The 24,723-nt window shown below is 42.8% G+C and overlaps 1 protein-coding gene across 3 annotated transcripts in view; it reads right to left on the bottom strand.

Annotated features, from left to right (window-relative positions):
- WASHC5 (WASH complex subunit 5) overlaps window positions 1-24,723 on the bottom strand; it is a 73,949-nt gene that overhangs the window by 34,055 nt on the left and 15,171 nt on the right. For all 3 annotated transcript variants that reach the window (XM_070075481.1, XM_002710540.6, XM_051844797.2), the window contains 10 exons: window positions 23,716-23,908; window positions 21,450-21,602; window positions 18,173-18,286; window positions 16,780-16,951; window positions 12,259-12,386; window positions 7,527-7,656; window positions 3,942-4,054; window positions 2,482-2,648; window positions 2,333-2,408; window positions 500-610 (listed from right to left, as the gene is read on the bottom strand). In XM_070075481.1, coding sequence (XP_069931582.1) covers window positions 500-610; window positions 2,333-2,408; window positions 2,482-2,648; window positions 3,942-4,054; window positions 7,527-7,656; window positions 12,259-12,386; window positions 16,780-16,951; window positions 18,173-18,286; window positions 21,450-21,602; window positions 23,716-23,908 — 1,357 coding nt within the window. The remainder of the gene's footprint in view (window positions 1-499; window positions 611-2,332; window positions 2,409-2,481; window positions 2,649-3,941; window positions 4,055-7,526; window positions 7,657-12,258; window positions 12,387-16,779; window positions 16,952-18,172; window positions 18,287-21,449; window positions 21,603-23,715; window positions 23,909-24,723) is intronic.

The following is a 24,723-nucleotide window of genomic DNA, read 5'->3' on the forward strand; positions in this document are numbered from 1 at the left end:
AAGACTGAGGCTCAAAGACATTAAGTAACACCACTGCAGAGCACTCAACTGGTGTATGACACAGACGGATTTTGAGTTCAGGCTGTCTGGCCCCTGCTCCATTTAGGTCTTATATGAACCAAGGATCACAAGTCCCAGGAGAAGCTGAATCAGTTTCTGGCTGGGATAGGCTGGCTCTAGATCTTGCTCCTGTCCCAGCCACTTCTGTGACTACGCTACTATAACCTCTATCCATCAGTTTTTACATATAAAATTCCTAAAATAAGATGGAGATAAATACCACCAGCATTTTACAAAAAGGTGCAAATCTTCTTTGAAAATACTACACATTATCATATACATAGTAAAAATATTTTCTTGTATTGCAAACTCCTAGAATATTTTAAAAAAGGAAAGGAACACAAATGTACTTTGCACAGGGCCCCAAGTGTGCCTTTTATATTTAAAGTAGTGATTAACCAGGAAAAGTGAATATGAGCTTGATGCTTTGTTTTTTTACCTTTCTCACATAAGACACCAATTCACCAGAATAATACTGAGACACGCTGAGAAGGTCAGGGCTATTTGCCTGATTTATACGAAGAAGGGGCAGGTCGAGGGCAGAGGCAAGCTGAAAGAAAAATAATAGTTATCTGTCTGTTTCAAAAGTTGTTTTAGAAATAACTTTCAGGAAATGTAACATACAACAACATATCTGGGCTTTACCCAATACACGACAACAATCCAAATGTCATTAATGCCATCAATAGTTTGACAGTTTATGTCTTTAAAAAACACAGTTATCTGCTGGAGCAGTGGTTCTCCAGCGTGGTCTCTGGACTAGTGGCATCAGCATCACCTGGGAGCCTGAGAGACATGCAGATCACTGGGCCCCACCCCAGGGGCCAGTGTTAATCAGAACTCTGCACTGCAGGAGCCCTCCGGGTGATGCCGATGAGGCTCCAGTGTGACAGCTGCCGAGCTACAGAAGACTCCTGGCGGGGAATCAGACATTGTGACTGAGGGACTACAGAATTTGCCAGACTGACGATGCCATCAAGTGTAAGAGTGCCGCTTGATATTATTTGCTGTGCCACTCAGAATAGAAACTAGGAGGGGGTCTTCAAAAGGTTCATGGACCATGCGTATTGTCAGAAAACTATGCATGGTGGCCGGCGCCGCGGCTCACTAGGCTAATCCTCCGCCTAGCGGCGCCGGCACACCGGGTTCTAGTCCCGGTTGGGGCGCCAGATTCTGTCCCGGTTGCCCCTCTTCCAGGCCAGCTCTCTGCTGTGGCCAGGGAGTGCAGCGGAGGATGGCCCAGGTGCTTGGGCCCTGCACCCCATGGGAGACCAGGAAAAGCACCTGGCTCCTGGCTCCTGCCATCGGATCAGCGTGGTGCGCCGGCCGCAGCGCGCCGGCCGCGGCGGCCATTGGAGGGTGAACCAACGGCAAAGGAAGACCTTTCTCTCTGTCTGTCTCTCTCACTGTCCACTCTGCCTGTCAAAAAAAAAAAAAAAAGAAAAAAAAAAAAAAAAAAGAAAACTATGCATGGATTTAAAAACTGCACCAAAATAAACTTATCATTTAATTCCATTTTTCCACTAAGTTCTTTTTCAGAGATGTTAAAATAGGAAGCAAATGCATCTCTGAATTGATACATCTGCTAACTCTATCAGAAGACACTGAGTCAGTTATTTGTTTCTTTACCATGATCTGATATTACTGAGAGCAAGGTGTGTGCCTGTGTTTACCACTATTTCTTGACATTTAGAGTGGACACAAGTTTGTAGCAGAGGTGCGAATAATGAATCAAAGGGCTTAATTCACCTCTAGGGAATAAAGAACCCAAAGGACACATATTTTTAATACACTAATTTTTAAAAACTTTTTTTTTTTCATTTTAAAATACTATTCTGTAAGATACTGCAACTTACCTATTAATTCAAACTTCAAAAATTTGACATCTTTTGAAACCATGCTCTCACACTGAAACTGCTAACAATTTTCAGTCTATGAAAATACCTTAAATTGGGGCCAGTGTTGTGGCACAGCTGTTAATCACTTGCAGGCACCAAGTGATTCTGTGTTCTGGCTGCTCCACTTCTGATCGAGCTCCCTGCTAATGTGCCTGGGAAAGCAGTGGAAGACGGCCCAAGTGCTAGGGCCCCTGCACCCAAGTGGGAGACCCAAAATTATCTCCTGGCTATTGGCTTTGGCCTGACCAGGCCCAGCCATTGCGGCCATTTGGGGAGTGAACCAGTGGACAGAAGATCTCTCTCTCTCTCTTTCTCGGTAATTCTGCCTTTCAAATAAATAAGTAAGTCTTCAGACTGCACTGCTCTTTGCTTACCTTTAGGAATGTAGCTCTGAGTTTCGTCACCATGGACGGGTTGACTCTGATGCTTTCTTGCATGATGGATGTGAAACTGTAGAGAGAGACAGGTGGTAAGAAGATGCTCCTGGAGGCCTCCCGGGCGACTGCCAGGCTGTGCGCATTACCTGTCAATGAGCTGCCAAGCAAAGGAAAGGTCCCCGATGATCTGCATTGTGATGAGGACCTCCTCTTTGATGTTGATGGTTCTGATCATCTGATGCAGAAACTTGCGAGTGTCGGCAAGAAACTGACACACTTGCAGATTTGATTCCAACTGGTGAAATTCTTGAACCTGTGTTACATAAATAAAGTTAACTTAAAAATATCTGAATAGCCTCGAAGGTGCTCATTTTTCCTTGAAAACACTTCAAATAAACACATTACTTATTAATAGTGTCTTGATGCAATTTTTATTTCAAATTATAATTTCAAAGATATATACGCCAAGTCATAAAATAGTACAAATTTCTAGGATCAGAAAATATGCCATTGCTGATTAGCCTGTACATACAGGACATATGTACAAATACCCTTTTTCCATTTACTATAAGTAAACATATATTGGGAAATTCTCTTAATTCTGAAGATAACCAAAAATTAAATTTTATCACAATGTGTTGGCAATTATTAGGTTCGTTTGATATACTCTTTAAAACAAAACAATGATTCCACAGGGTCATGAATTTTAATGGCTATAACCTGAGAGATCTGGGATATATGTCAAATAAGGCAAAAGATAAAAGCATCTGAAATTTACAAAGCTGTTTACAGTTGTACTATAGACCACAAAATCCAAGAAACAACAAATCAGAAGCCATACAAAGAAAAATTGTTCCAGAATCAGACAGTGGCATGCTAACAATGGAGTATTCTACTGTGTTGCCATTTTTAGCAACCATCCTAAGAACCTTGCTGGAATAAATAAAAGCCTATAAGAAAGCCTACCAAATGAAAAAATATTAGCTATGTCTTTCAAAGTGTGCAATCACACCAGTTGGATAGGGTTTCAGATTATGAGTTTATATGATGTCTGAAATAATAGACTTTATGGTTATTCTAATGCTTTTATTCCATTTTAAACCTAGTTAAAAAATTAAAATTCTAAGATTGGTATGATATAATCATTTCTTTTTAGTATAATCTTCTTCAAGTAGATAAAACAATGATAAACTTTCTTTCAGAAAAGAAAACACACCACATGATCAGAGAACTATTTTCATCTTTGTTCCTTTGTCGTTTTCCAAGGCACTCACTTACAAACCTAAAAATGGTGCCCATAAAATTCTGTTTGCTTTTAACCACCTTATCATATATTTCCCCATAATATTCTTTCCTAATTCTTTTTCCAAGACTACATATTTCTCCATGACAAAGTTATCATAGTGTAGGCTACCATTCTCTTTACGTTGGTCACTTAATTATTCTTTTAATTTCAGAGCTGTGTATAACATCACAGGCATAATAATTCACATTTCTTCTGCTTTGATGAGATATTCTTTTAGATGTAGGTAGGGGAGCAGACTGCCGGGTGGATTATAAAGTACGATTCATGACCCAAGACTGCCATTTAAGAAGACTTTCTTACCTCCTCCAAAGCTTGTATTAGTTGCACGGTTTTTCTGCCTGCAGCAGTAGAATCGTCATAATTTAAAGACAATATCTGTTTTGAGATCTCTCTGAACCAAGCTTGAAGATTTTCTATTAATACAGAAACAAGGAAAGATTACTGAAATCCTGGAATTCCTATGGCTGGGCTTTGAACTTAGTAAACAATCCTTTACAAATACAGTTTTCACTCCCCGTGCTTTTACTATAAAAACCCCTACCAGGGCTCCCAGGAATTCTCCAAAAAGTAACAATGCCTGGGGCTTGTGATCTACAAGGATAAACTTTCTACATAAAGAGCTTTATCTATGAAGGCCTCAGTGCATGTTATCAACTATAAGTGCAGGGGCCGGTGCTGTGGCGTAGCGGGTAAAGCTGCCGCCTGCAGTGCTGGCATCCCATACGGACACTGGTTCAAGTCCCAGCTGCTCCACTTCTGATCCAGCTCTCTGCTATGGCCTGGGAAAGCAGTAGAAGATGGCTCAAGTTCTTGGGCCCCTGTACCCACGTGGGAGACCTGGAAGAAACTCCTGGCTTCTGGCTTTGGATCAGCACAACTCCGGTCATGGTGGTCAATTGGGGAGTGAACCATCGGATAGAGGACTTCCCTCTCTCTCTTGTAACTTTCAAATAAATGACTAAATCTTTAAAAACAAAAACAGTGAGTGCAGAGGTAGCAGTGAGAGCAGAAAGCAGCTGGGGACAAAGGAAGGCTTGACGGTTACCAGGGAAAGCTTCCTGGAAAGCAAAGGTGGGGAAAGACCTGGAAAGGCCAACGCTGGCGGAGACGTCAGTGCATGAATGACAACGTCACGCCTCGGAGGGCACTGGACGTGCGAGGACTGAGGAGCTGTGGGGAGCGCGAGGACGGGGTGTGGAGCTGTGGGGAAGTTGGAACAGGTTAGCGGAGGCCACTTCGCTCACAGCTCAGCAGGGACACATCCTCGAGCAGAGAAAGGGAAGGCATGAGCAGGGTCCAGCACTCTCAGTGTGCCGGACAACATTCTAGGTATTCTTCTTCTTTTTTTTTTAAAGATTTATTTATTTATTTGAAAGGCAGAGTTAGAGAGAGGCAGAGGCAGAGACAGCAAGAGAGGTCTTCCATCCACTGGTTCACTCCCCAGATGGCCACACGGCCAGAGCTGTGCCAATCTGAAGCCAGGAGCCAGGAGTTTCTTCCAGGTCTCCTACTGCTCTCCCAGGCCATAGCAGAGAGCTGGATTGGAAGCGGAGCAGCTGGGACTTGAACAGCCCCCATGTGGGATGCCAGCACTGCAGGCGGTAGCTCCACCCACTACACCACAGCGCCAGCCCCAGCGTTCTAGGTTTTGTCTCATCTAACCTTCCCAACAGCCCATGAAGGCAGGAATCCTCAGGCGATTCTCAGGGAAGCTGCTGCTGAGATAACCTAAGGATCCATGCAGGGTTACACCATTACCGAGTGGCAGAGCAGAATTCTCACAGGGGCCTGCCCAAAGGTGAGGGCTGTGCTGTTTCACCTCACCCAGCTGATTCCCTACAGCTTTCCAGTTTACCAACAGGATGATTTCACTTCATCAAAAGGACTTCATGGTCTGTAATCTATTTCAACCACTGGTACAAAGGACACTTGCGCTAACTGTATAGACTTGTGCAGGGCTGAGGGACCGCTATGGAGCAGCAGGAAAGGAACACAAACTCCGAATCTGAGGCAATGGGACAAATGCAGGTGCTGGACCTTGGTGATCTGCGGCAAACAATGACATTTTAAAGTTCTGGTTTTCTCACATATAAAATAAGAATAAAGTGTTTATCTTACGGCACTGTAAGGATCACATGAGAAAGTTGTGTGGTAGTACTAAGCTAAAACCATACAGCCAGGAAAAATTATAAGACATAATTTAAAGACCTCTGGAACAAAGCTGGCATTTGTTAAGGACCTAAATGAGACCATAACAGTTATTAATGACCCTGGTTCTAGACAACTAATTTGGTCAGATTATTAGAGGTAGTTCTTGGTTTTTGGTTATAGCATGTTGCCAACCTATCATAATCCATTGGCACCTTTCTCTAATAGGGACTGTTACACAGATTAGAAATATATTTTAGACCAACTAAATCAACAAAAGCCAAAATATAAAATATTTATATTTTATATTTTAAAATATAAATATATTAATTAAATTATCTAATTTAATTATTTAATTAATTAAATTTAATTATTTAAATTAATTAAAATATATTTATTAAAAAATTTTAATAAAATGTTACATTGTGTAACATAATTGAAAATGAGTCTGAGGGGCCAGCACTGTGGTGTTGGGGGTAAAATCGCTGCCTGAAGTGCTGGCATCCCATATGCGTGCTGGTTCGAGTCCCAGCTGCTTCACTTCCCATCCAGCTCTCTGCTATGGCCTGGGAAAGCAGTAGAAGATGGCCCAAGTTCTTAGGCCCCTGCACCCACATGGGAGACCTGGAAGAAGCTCCTGTCTCCTGGCTTCGGATTGGCCTAACTCTGGCCACTGTGGCCATCTGGGGAGTGAACCAGTGGATGGAAGACCTCTCTCGTTCTCTCTGGCTCTGCCTCTCTGTAACTCTGCCTTTCAAATAAATAAACCCTTAAAAAGAGAAACTCATTGGTGGGGCTGGGGTTGTGGTGCAGCGGCCTGTTCCAGTCCCAGCTGCTCTGCTTCCAATCCAGCTCCTTGCCAAAGTGCCTGGGAAAACAGCAGAGGATGGTCCAAATCCTTGGGCTCCTGCACCCACATGGGTGACCTGGAAGAAGCTCCTGGGTCCTGACTTTGGATAGGCCCAACCCTGGCTATATCAACCATCTGAGGAGTGAGCCAGCAGAAGGAAGATCTCTGTCTCCCCATTTCTATCACTTTGCCTTTCAAATAAAAAAGATAAACCTTAAAAAAAAAAAAAAAGATCTGAGGGCTAAGTCAAATATTGAACATTTAAAAATAGTTTAATTTGTCACCTGAAAATTCAGCATGGTCTTGTGGAGGCGATGTGAAAGTTTTTATTATCTACAAAACTGCAATGTTGCTACAGTTTTCTTATAGATAAAACTTTCCAAAAGAAGCAGGAGCAAAATCATTGAAGCAAAACGAGAGCAATGCTTTATTTCAAAAACCAGATTAGAAGACAAGAATTTTAGATGCCACACATGTTGACAGTTATTAGTATCCTTGAGAGGACTGAGAGCTATAAATCCTACCTCCCCACAAAGTGCACACAAATGGACACATTAGCTTTGCACAGTATGGGGTGGGGGATTCTGACTCTCCAAACCATATCCATGAACTACGGAGAGCTTTAAGAACCCTTGGTTCAGCTTAACTGCATATTTCAAGGATAGGCTAGGACACGGGAAGTCCAGAGTGGATCTGAGTGTTGCCCAAGGGAGCATAAAGCCAGAGGCAGCGAAAAACTTCAGATCTCTATTAGCAAGAGCACGGAACGATGAGGTCATAGCATACAATGCTGAAAGCATCAAGACTTTGGGTTCTGCCAGTTTCCAAGACCTCAAACAATGCAGAGATACATTTCAAACACACCCACATCTACCTTCAGCCATTACCATTTTTCTCCACTCTGGTTAGCGGTTTCACTCCCGAAAAGACATCTGCAAGCTCAGTCATCCGCTCTGAGCCCTCCTTCTTATAATGCTCCCATTTGGCTTGCTTTTCTGCCAGCATCTGCTTGAACATCTATTGAAGACACAGCAAAGGTTTACTTACTCGAGGGGAAATGCAGATCAGGGAGTTCACAGAAAGACAGAGAGAAATACATTCCACACATCCACCCTGACCCTGTGCCAGCCACCTCTTACGCACTACTACTTTACACAAGTTGGGGGGCAAAGTTCGACCCCTACTAGGACAGAGGTTCTCATAAACACCGCCTGGCTCTACCCCTAAAGATTGTGGCCCAGAAGGTCTTGGGTAAGCCCAGGAATCAGCATTTTTAATCTGAAATTACATTTGATGATCGCTGTTGTAAGGCCCTTTCTTGGTTTTAGTGCCTGTGATTACAGTGTAATCAGTCAGGGACAACTGTATAATTTGTCGGGTGATTGCAGCATCAACTAAATTACCTACAATAGTTCTTTCTTGTTTGATGACATAGAAATTCTATTTATTCATTCACTCTTTCACAAAATTTGAATCATGCCATGAGTTGGGGAGAGAAGAAAAGGGCATAGGTCGTTTTTTTTTTTTTTTTTTTTTATTTCCCTTGAAAAAACTTGATCACTAATATCTCATTAGAAGTCATGGCACCTCCAACAAAGGTACAGGGTTTATTTCACTAGGATTTTAAGAGATGAGTATGCCGGCTGGCGCCGTGGCTCAATAGGCTAATCCTCCGCCTTGCGGCGCTGGCATACCGGGTTCTAGTCCCGGTTGGGGTGCCAGATTCTGTCCCGGTTGCCCCTCTTCCAGGCCAGCTCTCTGCTGTGGCCTGGGAGTGCAGTGGAGGATGGCCCAAGTGCTTGGGCCCTGCACCCCATGGGAGACCAGGAGAAGTACCTGGCTCCTGCCATCGGATCAGCGTGGTGCGCTGGCTGCAGCACGCTGGCCGCGGCGGCCATTGTAGGGTGAACCAACAGTAAAGGAAGACCTTTCCTTCTGTCTCTCTCACTGTCCACTCTGCCTGTCCAAAAAAAAAAAAAAAAAAAAAAAAAAAGAGAGAGAGAGATAAGTATGCCCAGTATTGACTTTTATCTCAAGAAATTTGCCATTTGTCAGCATCAAAATGCACACTGAGAAAAATGAACAAAGGGGCAGGCAGACTCCGGATGCAACTGAGGGAATCAATGTGTGTGGAGGAGGAATCTCAGTAAGCCGAGCACCATGACACATCAACAAAGTGCGCTAAGTATGAGGATGGGAAAGGATGAGAGTAATTTACTGTCTGCTTCATCTGAGTGCCAGGGATCGAGCAATGCCATTTAACACCAGCAAAGCACCAACACCAAGTCGCCCTGAGGGCTTCACCACACACTAAGTGGCTTCGAGCCCTTCCTCACTGCGCTCACAAGTTTTTTTTTTTTTTTTTAATTTTTTTTTTTGACAGGCAGAGTGGAGTGGACAGTGAGAGAGTGAGAGAGAGACAGAGAGAGAGGTCTTCCTTTGCCGTTGGTTCACCCTCCAATGGGCGCACTGCGCTGATCCGATAGCAGGAGCCAGGTACTTCTGGTCTCCCATGGGGTGCAGGGCCCAAGCTCATCCTCCACTGCACTCCCTGGCCACAGCAGAGAGCTGGCCTGGAAAAGGGGCAACTGGGACAGAATCCAGTGCCCCGACCGGGACTAGAAGCTGGTGTGCCGGCACCGCAAGGCGGAGGATTAGCCTAGTGAGCCACGGTGCCGGCTGCACTCACAAGTTTTTTTATCTCGAGGAAGGCCTCCGGGATGGGGATGGCCTTACGAATGAGGAAGTGCGCCATCACTTAAAGGCTAGGAGAAACTCAGGTCCGACGGTGTTTACAGAAAAATCAGAAAGTGATTCTAGGAAAAGTTTGGGATGCGCAAAGAAATACAGGCTGAAGAACCATGTCAAACTGGCAGAAATTCAAATACAACATTTCTTTGCTCAATTTATACTGAGTAGGTTTTCCCTTTCTTTCTGTTTGAGTTTTCTCTTCTTGAAACCCTTTAACAAGGGGCTGGTGTCGTGGTACAGCAGGTTAAGCCACTGCCTGTGACACTAGCATCCCGTATCGGAGCACTAGTTCAAGTCCCAGCTATTTTGCTTCCAATTCTGCTTCCTAAGGCACTGTGGAAGGCAGCAGATGATGGCTCAGGCACCTGGGTCACTGGCACCCACGTGGAAGACAAAGATGGGAGTTCTTGTCTCCCGGCCTTAGTCTGGCCCAGACCTGGCTGCTGTGGACATTTGGGGAGTGACCCGATGGATAAAACATACTTCTCTTCGTCTCTGTCACTCTGCCTTTCAAATAAATAAATAAAATTTTAAAACAGGGACAGAGAGAGAGAGAGATCCTCCACTGGCTGGTTCATCCCCCAAATCTGCAACAGCCAGGTTGTGCCTGGTTGACGCCAGGGGCCAGGAGTTTCATTTAGGTCTCCCATGTGGGTACAAGGGCCCAGGGACTTGGGCCATTGTCTGCTGCTTTCCTGGGTGCATCAGTGGGGTGCTGGATCGGAAGTGGAGCACCCATATGGGATGCTGGCACTTCAGGTGGAAGCTTAACCTGCTGCGCCACAGCACTGGCCCCTAAAAACAAACAAAAAATACAAACTTTTGACAATGAGTTGGTGCTCCTTTGCTCCTTTAGTCTGCCTTCTGTCTCTCCTCTACCTTAGTAAACAGAAGGAAGCTGCCATAGTATTGCGATAGATTGCAGAGAACACAGTCATGATGAGAAATGCAGGCTTGGGTCAGCTCAATGCCCCAGACCTGGCCTGATTCCCACTTACTCTACTGCACTACAGACAGAACTCATGAGTGCCTGGTGCGCATGATTCCAACTGGCCTGAGGACATTTCTTTCTTCTGGTCAGCTCTCATTTGCCTCTGAAAGGCCAGTTTTGCTTGGATCAGCTGCAGGAGTGGGGAACCTTTTTTCTGCCAACGGCCATTTGGATACCTTTAACATCATTTGTGGACCATACAAATTTTGAGTCCTGCCTGCAATTGCCTCGGCAGGGCCAGACCAGATGATTTCACAGGCTTCAATGACTGTGGACAGGACACTCTCCACTCCTGAACTAATGAGATGCCAACTTCCTGTTCCTTCCTGGTCTCTCATCTTGGCTTAACCAGGTCTTTCTTCCCCACTATCCTGAGAACTCCGGGATGGCACGGGCAAGCCTTCTTCATTTTTTAATGCCTAACACCTAGGCGGGAAGAAAGAGTAGGTACTTGATGATTATTTACCATTCAGAAAGAAAACATTGAATTATTAAATATATCAAAAAGGGGCAGAATTTCTCTGATCTTGTAAAATTATACAAAGATAGATCACTCAAAACAGCACATATTCACGTTACACTAATGAGCAACACCAACATTTCCTGAACCAGTTGATAGGGGCATGTAGTATCACTGTATACCCAGAAAGAAAGAAACATTTTGTATACCACTGACAAGACCTGGGCAAGGTGAGGGTTGGCTCTAATGGCAGTAATATCCAGGGCTAGTTCCTGGGCCGACATGATGCAAACATCCAAGGTGACTGGCTACAGAACTTGTGCATTCCCAAGCATCCTATTTTTATTATGCCCACAGAGGCTTCTTTAGGGGTTAAGACCAAGTTCAGAATTTTCCTTCAGAGAACTTGAATTCCTAAAAGTTCCTAAGATGACTCTGTTCAAATACAAATCACACACCTTACTTAAATCCTTTTCACCAGGAGCCAGCATTGTGGCGTAGCAGGTAAAGTCGCCATCTGTGGCACCAGTATCCCATAAGGGCGCCAGTTCATGTCCTGGCTATACCACTTCCGATCCAGCTCCCTGCTAATGGCCTGGGAAAGGCAGCAGAAGATGGCCCAAGTGTTTGGGCCCCTGCCACCCACATGGGAGTCCTGGATGAAGCTACAGGCTCCTGGCTTCAGCCTGGTTCAGTGCTGGCCACACGGTCATCTCGGGAGTGAACCAACAGATGGAAGATCTGCTCCCCCCAGCCCGTAACTCTTTCAAATACATAAATATTTAAAAAAAATAACCAACCCTTTTTACTAGGATAGAAATCCTGCAAGGCCCAGCTAGCATGGATCTGCCCCTACCTGTCTTTCAGCCTCATCTGTACCACCCTTCTGCCTCTTCATCCCCCTTCCAGTCAACCGGTCTTTCAGGTGCTTGAACAGATCACCCTCCTCCCCACGCAGGGGTCTTGGACATACTCTTTCCTTCCCTGGGACATTCTCCAGCACGCCCCTTACTCTGCCTAGCTAACGCAGGTCCCTTTGGCAGCCCCTGCTTCTCTTCTCTGCAAAGGCTTCCAGGTAGGACAGGGTCCTTTACTTCAGGTGCTCAGAGAACTCTGCTTTTCCTTTAGAATTCATATTTACATCTTCATTTGTGTGATTTTTCTGATCAACATCTGTGTTCTTTATTAAATTATCACCTCCACTTTTATGCCCTTTCTTCCCATCACTATTTCCCCAATGATAGTAGTTACTAAATGCCTATTAAAGGTTTAATCTTGTCCCTTTTCTGTAAGAACTGTCTCACAAAACCAAAATCTATACCTTGAATCAGAGACACAGCAACTAAACCCTAATTTTGAAAAATATTTTCGGCATACAAAACTAAGACTTTGGTGACAATTTATTCAATGTCTTTACCTCTTTGAGTATAAACTCAAACTGTGCAGTATCCAACAGCAACTGGAAGAGGATCTTGGGGTTGTACCTGGAGTCTGTTAGAATCTGGTCCTTGATTTGACGAAGGCGTTTGTTGTTTGGATCACAAGCTAGAGGCAAGGAAGAAGAGAATTACCTACTTATTAAACGTGTACAAAGTATCTATGAAATAAGGTGAAGTCTTAAATCCTTTCCTCCACTTTAAGTATTTCAAAAGCAACAAGCATCAAAAGTGGTAAGCAAAGTGTGTACCAGTAACAGGTGGTGGAATATAGCACCTCTATGCAATAGACTATGATTGAATCTGACTTGGGAATATCAACCCCACATATCACTGGATGAAGAAAGCAAGCTGTACGGTTTGCTTCCAAATCCTGTAAGCATTCTGGGATTGGTTCATATCGACTGCCCAACACGATGGGCAGGGCCCTTAGGTGCCATTTGCTAGGTAGGCAGTCTGCTTGGTCCTGTCAGACTTGCCTTCAGTTTAGGCTCTGACCCTTGCCACTCCACTGTGCACAGGCAGGCCTGAGACTGCTCCTTAGAAAGGGCTGTTTGCAAGGTTGGCATCTGGGATCATGGATTTTGGGAGGAGCTTTCATCACTGTGAGAACTGATAAGAATAGCTGACTATGCCTTAACTCTTTGGACAAACAACACAGTTCATGCTGTACATTTGCTTTCCTTCTGGGAGTTTGGGAATTTTGGTATGCGCCAAGCAGAGGTTGTCAAGGTGATCAGTACCCAGTGAAAGTCCTGGGAGGCTGAGATGTTGCTGGCTGGCAACGTTTCACACGTGTTACCATAACTCACTGCTGTGGAATTAAGCGCATTCCTATGACTGCCGGAGGACGACCCTTAGATGCTTGTGCCTTGCTTCCTCTGGACTTTACCCCATGTGCCTTCTCCATGACTAGTTTTGCTTCTGCTCCTTCTGCTGTAGTAAGCCATAGCAAGTGGCAACCTATGCTGAGTCCTCTGAGTGAATCAGAACCCAGGGTGTTCTTGGTGACTGCCTGACACTGCAGAGACCAGGGTTACCCACACCAAGGCATGGCATCTCCAAAGAGGAAGAACCAGACCAGTGGCCATCCTAATCCTTGCTTGTAAATGGGTGACAGCATGGTAGAAACTCAGATTTCTGGATTGCTCACAATCCAGGCACAGAGAGCTTAAGGACAAGGCCATAAAATTAGGCAGTAATCAACCCAGGGACAAAACACTAGAGGTCGAGATGCTCAATTTAGCCTATCAGCTACCAAACAAAGCTATTTCAAAGAAAATAAACAATAGGTTAAAAGAAAATAGAATAAAAAATACTGATTTTTTGCTGAGTTTGATTACAGGGCTAATGATTTATCAAAGAAAGAATAAGATAAGCAAAATTACTTATAAACGAGAGCTATGTAAATCGCAAATAAAGTCAAAACAGAAACTTGGCCGGTGCCGCGGCCCAACAGGCTAATCCTCCGCCTTACGGCACCGGCACACCGGGTTCTAGTCCCGGTCGGGGTGCCAGATTCTGTCCCGGTTGCCCCTCTTCCAGGCCAGCTCTCTGCTGTGGCCCGGGAGTGCAGTGGAGGATGGCCCAAGTGCTTGGGCCCTGCACCCCATGGGAGAGCAGGAGAAGCACCTGGCTCCTGCCATAGGATCAGTGCGATGTGCCGGCCGCAGGGCTCTGGCCACGGCAGCCATCGGAGGGTGAGCCAACGCCAAAAGGAAGACCTTTCTCTGTCTCTCTCTCTCACTATCCACTCTGCCTGTCAAAAAAACAAAACAAAAAACAGAAACTTAAAAGACAACAGATACTGTCAAGAAGTTCTCAGCTGGATAAGGCCTTAGGTGGTAAAACTAGTATTACCCTGGTACACACATGCTTTCTTAGCCTCCCCCACCAGTATCTCAGGAAGTCTGGCAAGCACCGACAACCACGTTGTAAGAGCAAAGGTCACAGGGTGTTCTGGTACCTTAGAGTCACAGTCTTCCCTGGTACCACGTGGAGTGGTTCCAGGACCCCCTCTGGATGCCAGCATCTGTGGATGCTCAAGTTGCTTTTATAAAATGATGTAGTATCTGCATTACACCCTTACACATATCTCCCCATGTACTTTAAATTATCTCTAGATTACGTACAGTATCTACGATAATGTAAACAGCTCCTTTATAGAATTGTTTAGGGAATAGTGACAAGGGAAAAATATGCAGACAGTTCAGACATATTTCCTGTTTCTGAATAATTTTGATCTGTGATTGATTGCCTCAGTGGATATGGAACTGATGAATATGGAAGGTCAAGTGCACATTGATTTCTGAATTAGTCCATCTCAAGGAGACTCCTGAAGGGGCTCGGTTTAATGGGAAACTGCAGAGTTCCAGTTTTGCATACATTACCCTATCCAGGAAGAAATATAATAGAAATGGCAACACTGATTACACATACTTTTTTTTCCCCAGCATCATTTATGCCTACCAGAAAAAACAAAAGGTAAACCCAGGAGTTCTACATGTCTTCATATTAATTCTAATTCAGAAAGAAATATTCTGACATGAATTTCTTTTCCTTCTTGGATAGGGGACTCAAGTATCAAGTTCATTGGCAAATACTCTGTATTCTTCAATGTGTATAATATGCAGCTCCTTGGTGCAAACCAGTTTGGTTCCAGTATTCCCAGGGCCTGATCATTTCGCTCAGATCTGCCCCTGTAGAATTCAGAACCAAGGAACTGAGGGAACAGATCCTCCAGGGGTGGCAGCCTAGGGGTGAGATTCAGCAGCTTGCCAGCCTCGCTTATCTAAGGTACCTTCCGAGAGTGTTTCCTGAGCAGCTGCCAGCCCTGTAGAGGCATCCTAAGCCTGGCTAAAATGCCTTCAGTGGGTTAACAGGAGGCAGTGTAAGAATCTGCCTTTTTGCACACTTTGAGTAAAACACCCTAACAGCAAAACAAGCAGTTACTTTCCCCTGCATTAACTCACACCCAGATAGGCAAATCATTTGTTGATGGCAAATCATGACCTTGTGCAATCAGGTCAATGGCCAGACACAAAAATGGAAAACAGATGCGGCTAAAGATAAAAGCCTGGACCTCTGGCCAGCGGAGGCTGTCAGCGGCTGGCTGTCAGGCCCAGGTGCGACTGAGTCACTACAAAACCACTGCTGGTTTTACGACAGGACAAAGTGAGGCCCTTGATTGCTTATATGCTTGTGAAGGCAAGCCTTGTGGTAAAGACCATCATAAGCAGAATCAATATAGTAAAATTGGGGCCGGTATTGTGGCATAGTGGGTAAAGCCGCCGCCTGCAAGGCCAGCATCCCATATGGATGCTGGTTCAAGTCCTGGCTGCTCCACTTCCAATCCAGCTCATCGAAGGATGGCCAAAGTCCTTGGGCCCCTGTACCCACATGGGAGGCCTGGAAGCAGCTCCTGGCTTCAGACCAGTCCAGTTCTGGCTGTTTTAGCCATTGGGGAGTGAATCAGAGGAGGGAAGATCTCTTTCTGTCTCTAACTCTGCCTTTCAAATCAATAAATAAAAAATCTTTAAAAAAAAGTAGTAGAATCCTCAAATTAGAACTGGAGTTAATGTGAAAGAAATTCAACTGATCAAAACAGATCAGTGACATGATTTAAAAGTTTAACCATGTGGGGGCCGGCACCATGACACAGTAGTTTAATCCTCTGCCTGCGGCACCAGCATCCCATTTGGGTGCCAGTTCTAGTCCCGGCTGCTCCTCTTCCCATCCAGGTCTCTGCTATGGCCTGGGGGAAGCAGCAGAGGGTGGTCCAAGTCCTTGGGCCCCTGCACCCTCGTGGGAGACCTGCAAGAAGCTCCTGGCTCCTGGCTTCAGATTGGTGCAGATCTGGTCATTCCAGCCATTTGGGGAGTGAACCAATGGATGGAAGACCTTTCTCTCTGTCTGTAACTCTACCTCTCAAATAAATAAATAAAAAATCTTAAAAAAAAAAGTTTAACTATGGCATTTATTGCCTTGGATACTATATCAGTTTCCAATGGCCACTCAACAAATTATCACAAACTTAGTTGCTTAACACAGCACATACACATTCTCTTCACAGTTCCAGAGGTGAGAAACCTGCAACAGGGTTAGGAGCAAGGTATCCGTCTGCATACTTCTGGGGAGAATCCATTTCCTTGCCTTTTCCAGCTTCCTACAGCTGCCGGTATTCCTTGGCTGGGCCCCTTCCACCTTCCCAGCCAGCCACGGCCAAACCTCCCGCACAGTGCCATCTCTTGAGTTCTGCCTCTTCTGCTTCCATGTGCCCAATTTAAGGACCCCAGTGATGACACTCAGTCCACTGGGAGTATCCAGGATAATCGGGTAGGTTGTTTCCAAGTTGAGACAAAAACGACCAATTTAAAAAAGCAGCTTGACTTTCATCCAAGGGTTTTCTCCCTGCTACGCCATTCTGCACAGTGACATAGATTTTCACTCGGGGAGGCCTTATATGCGACACTATAAACACCCCTCCCCCGCTCGGTGCATACCTGAGTCTGCTGTATGAAGCATCAGCCATCGGATGGCAACATTGCAGTCTCTCAGGCAGTTCAGCAGCCTTGGGATCGTGTCCAGAACCATCTCCTCCCGTAAATAACCCTCTTTCAGAAACTGCTGCACCTGCGCGTGCACTCGCTCACTCACGGTAGCGTACCTGCTGGCCTTTGAAAATCAAAAACTCGAATTACATTTGAAAGATTTATCTAGAAAATCCAACAGGTTCAAATGAATCCCTTGACAAATAATACCATTTACAGACTATGGTATAATACCAAGGCTCAAAGGCAACTGGTTTATTGGACATTTTGGAAAGAACATGAGACTTAGAATTAAATTAAGTTAAATCCTAGGGCTGGCTGTGACTTTGGGTTAGTCTCTATTTTTATTTTTTTTTTGGTGTATTGGTTTCTTTCGATGTCAAATGGCAAACTGGACTAGGTGCTTCCTCAGAGCCCCTCTGTTCTAAACTTGCATGGGAAAGAAACAGAAGCTAACTTGCCTGTTCTTGGTAATAATGTTGACAATGGAGGCAGGGCAGAGCAGTAACACTCAAATGTCTAAACTTCTAGAGTCAGATGCAAGCTTAACAGAAATACAGCTCAGGATATTATAACTAAGTTTTCAAATCAGTCTTTTGAAAATTTCTTCATTCTATTTTACTAAGACAACAGTCAAATGTTAAACATCATTAACAAGTCAACTCAGCTTAAAACTATGCTGAAACTTTTTAAATGTCACCAACAGGGAAATGCAATGTGGGAAAGGAATTTTACTAACAAAAAATTGATGTTCTGATACTGGTAAATATGGAAGTGCTACTTCCTCTAATACAGTTCTAGGAGATATGCCAACATTGAAATTATTCTGTGCATTATTTACAGAATTCAATTTATTTGAATAAAACATGATGAAGGTTTTTGCATCAATATTGTTGTATCTGAACTCTAGGCTAAAGGACTTGAGTGCTGCTGCTTACCCAGGATATCAGAAATAATAAATTTAAATTAAAATGACAGGACATTGTATCTACATTCAGTTACCATCTTTAGCACTTATCTTACTGATAAAAAAAAATACAAATTTCAGTTGGTGGTGAAACTAGTTCTATCCATAAGGCCGTGGTCTTTAGGTAAATGTCACACTGATCTGTCTTAGAATATGAAGCAGTCTTTAGGACCCAAATCTCCAATTTACATTTACCACATAGAATAAGATAAATGTAGGATTTTAACCCAATAAAAGAAATCACCTGCCATTAATCACTGCACTGACATGTCTATGTGGGCATCTTAAATTCCCTGAGAAATCTCTTTAGCTCACTTCCTACCTCATACAGTAAGCTTGCCATTATTAGAGAATCCTTCCAGATTAGACACAACCTACCTGTTCTTTGACATTTGAGAGGTCCAGGGTATTGTTTAAGGCGGTTTTGGCGGCTTTGTAAGGTTCCCAAGCTTCAGCCAGATTAACCGTGATCCCCATGTAAATGCTGATGACCTGAACAAGAGGCACTCCTTCAGTATTTACTCATACATAGCCCTTCAAGGCAAGGGCCTAGGGAGACACAGCCCACGCCTTCAATGTAAACTTCATTCCACAGAAAAACCAAGGTTTCCCAAATATACAGGTCAGTGTTCTTCCATGTCAGCATGTTAGGACAACAGCGTCAAGGCTGTTATTCATGGAAAATGAACTGAAACAAGGTTTCCCGTTCAAACTCCCGTGTTAGATTCTTAGATGACTAAAAAAATAACAATGAAGGAAGCAGGGAAGCAGAGACTGGAGCAGAGGTTTACATTTTCATCTTGGGCTTCACATGCTTTTGTCACTGAGGGCCTCAAAGAACTTTTTTAAAAAAAGTGAGTTATAATTATTGACATTTATATTGCATGTCAAAACTGAAAAATTTAAAAAACTATCAATTCCTTTAAAATAATAAACACATTACCCATCACTTTTATTTTTCTAAACCCCAAAGTTTTCACAAAGAAATTTGTGAGATGTGAGCGTCACTTGACATTTCTTTGAAATCCCTGTAATGCCTGGTTTAACTGAAGACAGCTAGCTGGACTAACACCTCTGCTTCTGCTTTTGTCCACTATGCAACCATCTGTCAAAAAGCCTCGGGAAATGCCATGTAAACTGGGCAGACAAGGACCGCGAAAGGGCAGAGTGTCTTAGTATCACTACCAAACCAGTTTTGACTTCACTGATCCCTTCCAAGTGTTCCCAGTTCCCACAATGGGAATCCTTGGACTAAAGCAAAGAAACCCTTGATCTTGCCGTTCATCTGCCTGCTTCAGTTCCAAGGAGAAGGGGTTTATTTGCAACCTGACAGTTTGTTCAATTTTCCTCTGAAATGCTGTGGCCCTGGAGATTTTCGTTTTGTTTGTTTTTGAATGCACTAATAGACTGATAAGATCTGATCACAAATTATTCTTTTCCCTTAATGTTTCTGATCTATTCATGTTTCCTTTTTCCTCGAGTCAAATTGGTAATCTATATATTTTTAAAAATCATCCATTCTGAGTTTTCAAATGTGTTGGCAAAGTCATTTATAGGTTTTCTTATAACTTTGAAACATTTTCCTTGTATCAAGGTCTTCTTTTCCAAACCTAATATTTAATTTTGTTTGCTTGTCTCTTCTGATCAGCCTCACGATATACCTATCCTATTGACTCTCATCAAACACCACCTCTAGGTTGAACTGATCTCTCATTTTCCTTTTCTGTAGCAGTCAATTTCTGCTCATATATTATTGATTTCCTTTCACTCAATTTTGAACTCATTTATTTTTAATTTTTCTTGTTTTTCAACTAAATGTTTTCAAGGTTATACATTTTTTTAAGAATACTCAAGGAGTCACATCCCATAGGTTTTGTTGCATAGCACTTTGATACCACATAACTCTTAAGTCATTCTTCAATTTATATTATGATTTTCATTGTATCACAAAGTCTCTTTGGGACTGCATTCTTTTCCCCTCAAACATTTAAAAATGGCTTTTTAATGTTGATTTGTCATTTTCTAAATTTTTTTATTTGAAAAGCAAACAGAGACAGAGAGACAGATTTCCCATCCACTGGCTCACTCTCTAAATGCCTGCAACAGCTGAGGGTGGGCCAAATTAAAGCCATAAACTGGTGCTCAGTCTGGGTCTTCCACGGGGGTGGCAGGGACTGAAGGACTTGAGACATCTCCTGTGCTTCTCAGAGTGTGCATCAGCAGGAAGCTGGTATCAGGAGCAGTGTTGGGACTTGAACTCGGGCCCTCTGATATGGGATGTATGTGTCCCAAGCGGCATCTTAACCACTGCGTGAAATGACTGCTCCTGGTTTGTCACTTAACTGCATTACAGTAAGAGAATACAGTCTGTAGGCAATCGATTTTTTTTACTGTATTGACTTCCTTCATAATCTAATATTTTCATATATCAAATTTTCATATACAGCTTTTTCAAGCACATAGGGAAGAGCTATTATGCATTTTTGGCAGAGCAGGGATACACATAGAAAGAAATGTATTGGAATTTTCCATAATGATTGTGGTGTCATCCATTTTTCCTTGTGAGTCCATAAATTTTTGCTTTATGTATTCTGAGTATGTTATTGGGTGCATATAAATTCATAATTGTTAATTTATTTCATCGGAGTATTTTTAATATTCTAAATAATTTTTCCCTTTTAGTATTTTTCTTTAAAACTCTCTATCATGTGATTTTTCTAAGTTTCTGTTGGTTGGCATGTGCCTGCCATATCTTTTTTTTAATCTTTTTATATTCAGTTGTGCTAGGCTGTGTTATAAGGTGTACATCTCATAGGCATCATATAACTTTTTTTTACCTTTTTAATACCAAATATGGTTGCAATTATAGTGTTACAGTAAAAGTTTCTTTATTAACTTTAGGAACATGCAACAGGACTCTGAGTTTTTCTCTTTTGTCTCTCCACTCCAAGCTCCCAAGTATGACTTGTAGGTGGATAGGAGCCATCATCTCCTAACTGTAGGTCGTTCTCATACTGCTGGTAAATTCAAAGTTTCTTAGAACAGATAGTTAATGTGATTCAGTAATTGTGATTCAGGAGGAGGAAGCAGAAGAAAACCTGCTACCTGAGAATATGCTTTAGTTCATTGTATGTTTGTTCAAGAAAAAAATTTCATATATTTTAAGCACATTAAGTCAGTTTTATTCATTTAAGGATTAATATTTTTAAGCGAGACAATGTTTTAGTAAGTTACAAACAGATCCCTACAGTAATATAAACCTTAGTAGAGACATATCATGTCACAGATCGAACTTGACATACATCTAGAGGAATTCTGCTAGCATAGATTCATAAAATAGAAAATATCAAAACATCCTTATGCAATTTGGATGCATTCTCAGTAGCTAAAGCAAGATAACACTTTAATTCATGGTTTTATACTGAGTTCATCCTTTTAAGAAAAAGACTAAGTTCTTCAGGAAATTTTGCAAACCGATTTATTCCTTCATATTATGATTTATAAAATTCCTAATGCTCTTAAAACAACTTTATCTAAATGGTTTTATGTCCTAATGTTACAACATTATGACTTTTGGGTTAAAGGCCAAAAGAATGGAAAATCAGTTCATTAACAAATCTACTATGGAAAGGAGAAATCAGTAATTAATACTTGCCCAGTTATCTGGAAAATATTTATCCACTATCTCTCTCATTTTTGCCTGATGGGTGTGCAGGATGGAAGGGTCGAAGTAGAGAATCACATACAGCATGGCGGCTTGGGTTGCCAGGGCAGTGCTGCGATGCTCTGGCAAGGGATATGCCGAGACCTGCAAGACAGAGACAGCAACCCAGAGGGAGCTGTAGGTAACATCTGGGTGTATACACACGTGCTCAACTTAAATTAGTGAGTTCTAGGACACACTGGTTTCTCAAAGGCCAACATCTTTCAGGACCGTGGACGCTGGAAGCAATTCTCAGCTTGCGGCATTGGTAACCAGCATCCTTCTCATCCCTGACTCCACAATATTCTCTCCCTTCCAGCTCTTAACTCTGTTTAAAGGAGGAGACGTACAATTGCAGCAAACAGAATGTCCTAATCCTGCATCTCCTACTGGGTGTCCATTTCTGTGTCTTTCCCATCACAGGAGATTCCTTAGGATCTATGGACTCCACTCAATGCTGCTATTCTCTCACTTCCTGTTTACTCGGACTGCATGGGCATTTGACCTCCACCATGAACCCAAGGGAACTTCCTAATGCTTCAATGGTTTCTTTTTATTATTCTTAGTGGTTCTGGAAGGAATGAAATTCTTCCTCCTTTGACTTCCTAGATACCATTTTCTTTCACAGTTTACTTTAGAGTCCTAGTCCTTCTGGTCTTTTAAATGTTGGTATTCCCCAGGTCCCCATATGCATTAGGAGTCTTTGGCTGCACATAGCACATATCACCTTGAGCTAGGAGGAACTATTTCAAGGCCAGACAGAACAACGTTGCATAGAACCTGTGGGTAGGACCTGGGCTGTGAACCAGAATGCTTGAACTATCTCACCCCTTCATGTGACTGCTCTTCGTATATATATGGCTGAGTAAGGCTATCTCCAAACCCCAAATTCTGCACACTACGGATAAACCTACACGTAGAACCTGTTTGTTGGACCCAATTCCAAGTAAACTGGGGACACAGAATCTGATCCATTAGCTATGAACAAGGACTGGGGAAGATAGAGGACAGAGAATGGGATGGGACACAGCACAACCATAGCTTAACCTCTTTAGTAAGAGGTAAGGACAAAACTGAAACACCTTGCCTTAAGACTCAGACAAAATGGTCCAAATAAGAGGCAGAATGGTGTAATCAGAGAAGTGAAATATACAGGCATTGAGGAAACAGCATGAGCTTTGAATTCATAGAGACCTGAATTCAAATGTGGCTCTGCTACCTAGTTATGTAACCTTGTGTGCATTATTTCAGCTCTCCAAGTCTTATTTTCTCAACAGCAACGTGGGGACAATGCCATCTACTTTATAGCACTGCTTTGAGGAATAGAGGAAATGGGATCCTATGAAGCTGATTTAGACTGAATTCTCAACAAACAGCAACAAACACTATGGAGAAATGTGGCATGCACAGGTAGCTTCACACTGAGTTGTTCAAAAAACACCCAAAAAATAAAAGCAAATCATAAATTCAACACACACAAAATCCAGCTGGCTCTCTAAAGAATTGAACACAGCAAGTCTGTTCTGTGACAAATGATATTCCAGTCCTCACAGGCTCTGTTCTTTACTCTTACAGTAATAAAACACACAGAGTCTGTAACGTGTTTTCTTCAGAACAATGAAGCCAAATGGTCATTTCCCTGGTAATCTTTTTAGGAAGTGAATGATAGAAACGTTGCTGATGGAAGTGAGACCATGTTCAAATGCTGAGGATCTCTCAGCCCAGCTCTGGCTTTGCCTGCATGCATGGCCGTCACATTCTCCTCTGCTATCCACTGTGTTTGTGCTGCCACTGTGAGGGCTCCGGCGGCCCCTGTACTTCCCCCAGGACAACACACATTCTGCTTTACTATATTTCTTTTACTTGTCTTTTTGCCTAAGCTTCAAGCTCATTATTAGTAGACGATGGCCAGCCTTCTTCAGGGATGGATCCCCAGCACCTGGCACACAAATGGGCACATCACCCATGCTCAGCACTATTTCTTAAATGAGTGTCTACAGAATGCATCTCCTTTCCCAGAGCCCAAATCCCATCTTCTCCTCTGACGCTGCCAACATTATATTCTTGTTTATTTTATCATCCTGTGGCATAGCTCAAGGGCTTTAAAAAATCGTTTCTAGCTGCTTGTTCTCTTTGGGAAAGAAGGAAGGGAAGTGTAATTGAGGAGGAAAGTGAATTACCACTTTTCAGCTGTTAAGCTCCTAGATTTAACTCCTACCTGGTTATAGATATCATCAGATCTCAGGCGACCAATGACCATACTGATGAAGGATTCACTGATAGGCACTCTCTGGAAATAGCTCTCAGGATAGTTGGGTGGTCTTCTGGCTCCTGGTTGGCTGGAATAACCTGTACTTCGAAGCAGCTTACAAATATCATCCATATTGGAATCAGCAGAAGATCGAGCAGCACTGAATCATGTTCACAATGGAAAATAGGGGCCAAACAAATTGCACATATTAGAAACTCAAAAGTCCAGCAAAGCAGAATTCCAGTATCACTTGCCTTTGCATTGTTTAAAACACAACCATCAGTCCATTATATCCTGAAGATTCAAAATTATATTTTAAAAAGCATGTTTAGAAGGTGGGTAATATTTCTATGTGACGGTCCACGATCCTTTTTCCAAAATCCTTGGAGCTGGATTTGTTTCAGAGCACAGCATTTTTCAAATATAAGAAAGTAATATGGTATGTAGATCATATATAATACTCCAGCACAGCTTGAGTTGGCATCCCATGATCAACACATTGATAGTTCTGGAATAAAATTTATGAATATTCAAAAAAGTGAGGTGATGAAGACTACATATAGCTGCACATCTACTCTAGGCATGTTTTGACTCCAAATGATGTCAGGTTAGATCAGTTTTTGCTGCCAAATGAATTATGCCATGTGTTACGTGTGTATCTGTGCCTATGTATAGATCTGTGTATGTGGATTTTTTTCAGAGCTCTTTGGAGTTCAGATTTGTGGATTATAAAGAGGTGAACCTGAACTAACATTTCACAAACTTTAAAATATTATTTTTTAAATATCAATTTAAGGTGGGATTTATACTAACCAATTTTTCCTGTCAAGCTGCTTTTTCTATGGAGGTCTACTGAAAATGGCCATGACATTCAGGTGGAACAGTAAGCTCCAAAAGAATTAAACTAAACTCAGAATCTTCGACTTGGAGATGACCTCCTTTCTCTTTTACCGTAACTCCGATCTCTGACTTGCA

The sequence above is a fragment of the Oryctolagus cuniculus genome, chromosome 6, assembly GCF_051225735.1.
Source record: "Oryctolagus cuniculus isolate XC-2025 breed Fujian yellow rabbit chromosome 6, ASM5122573v1, whole genome shotgun sequence".
NCBI lineage: Eukaryota > Metazoa > Chordata > Mammalia > Lagomorpha > Leporidae > Oryctolagus > Oryctolagus cuniculus.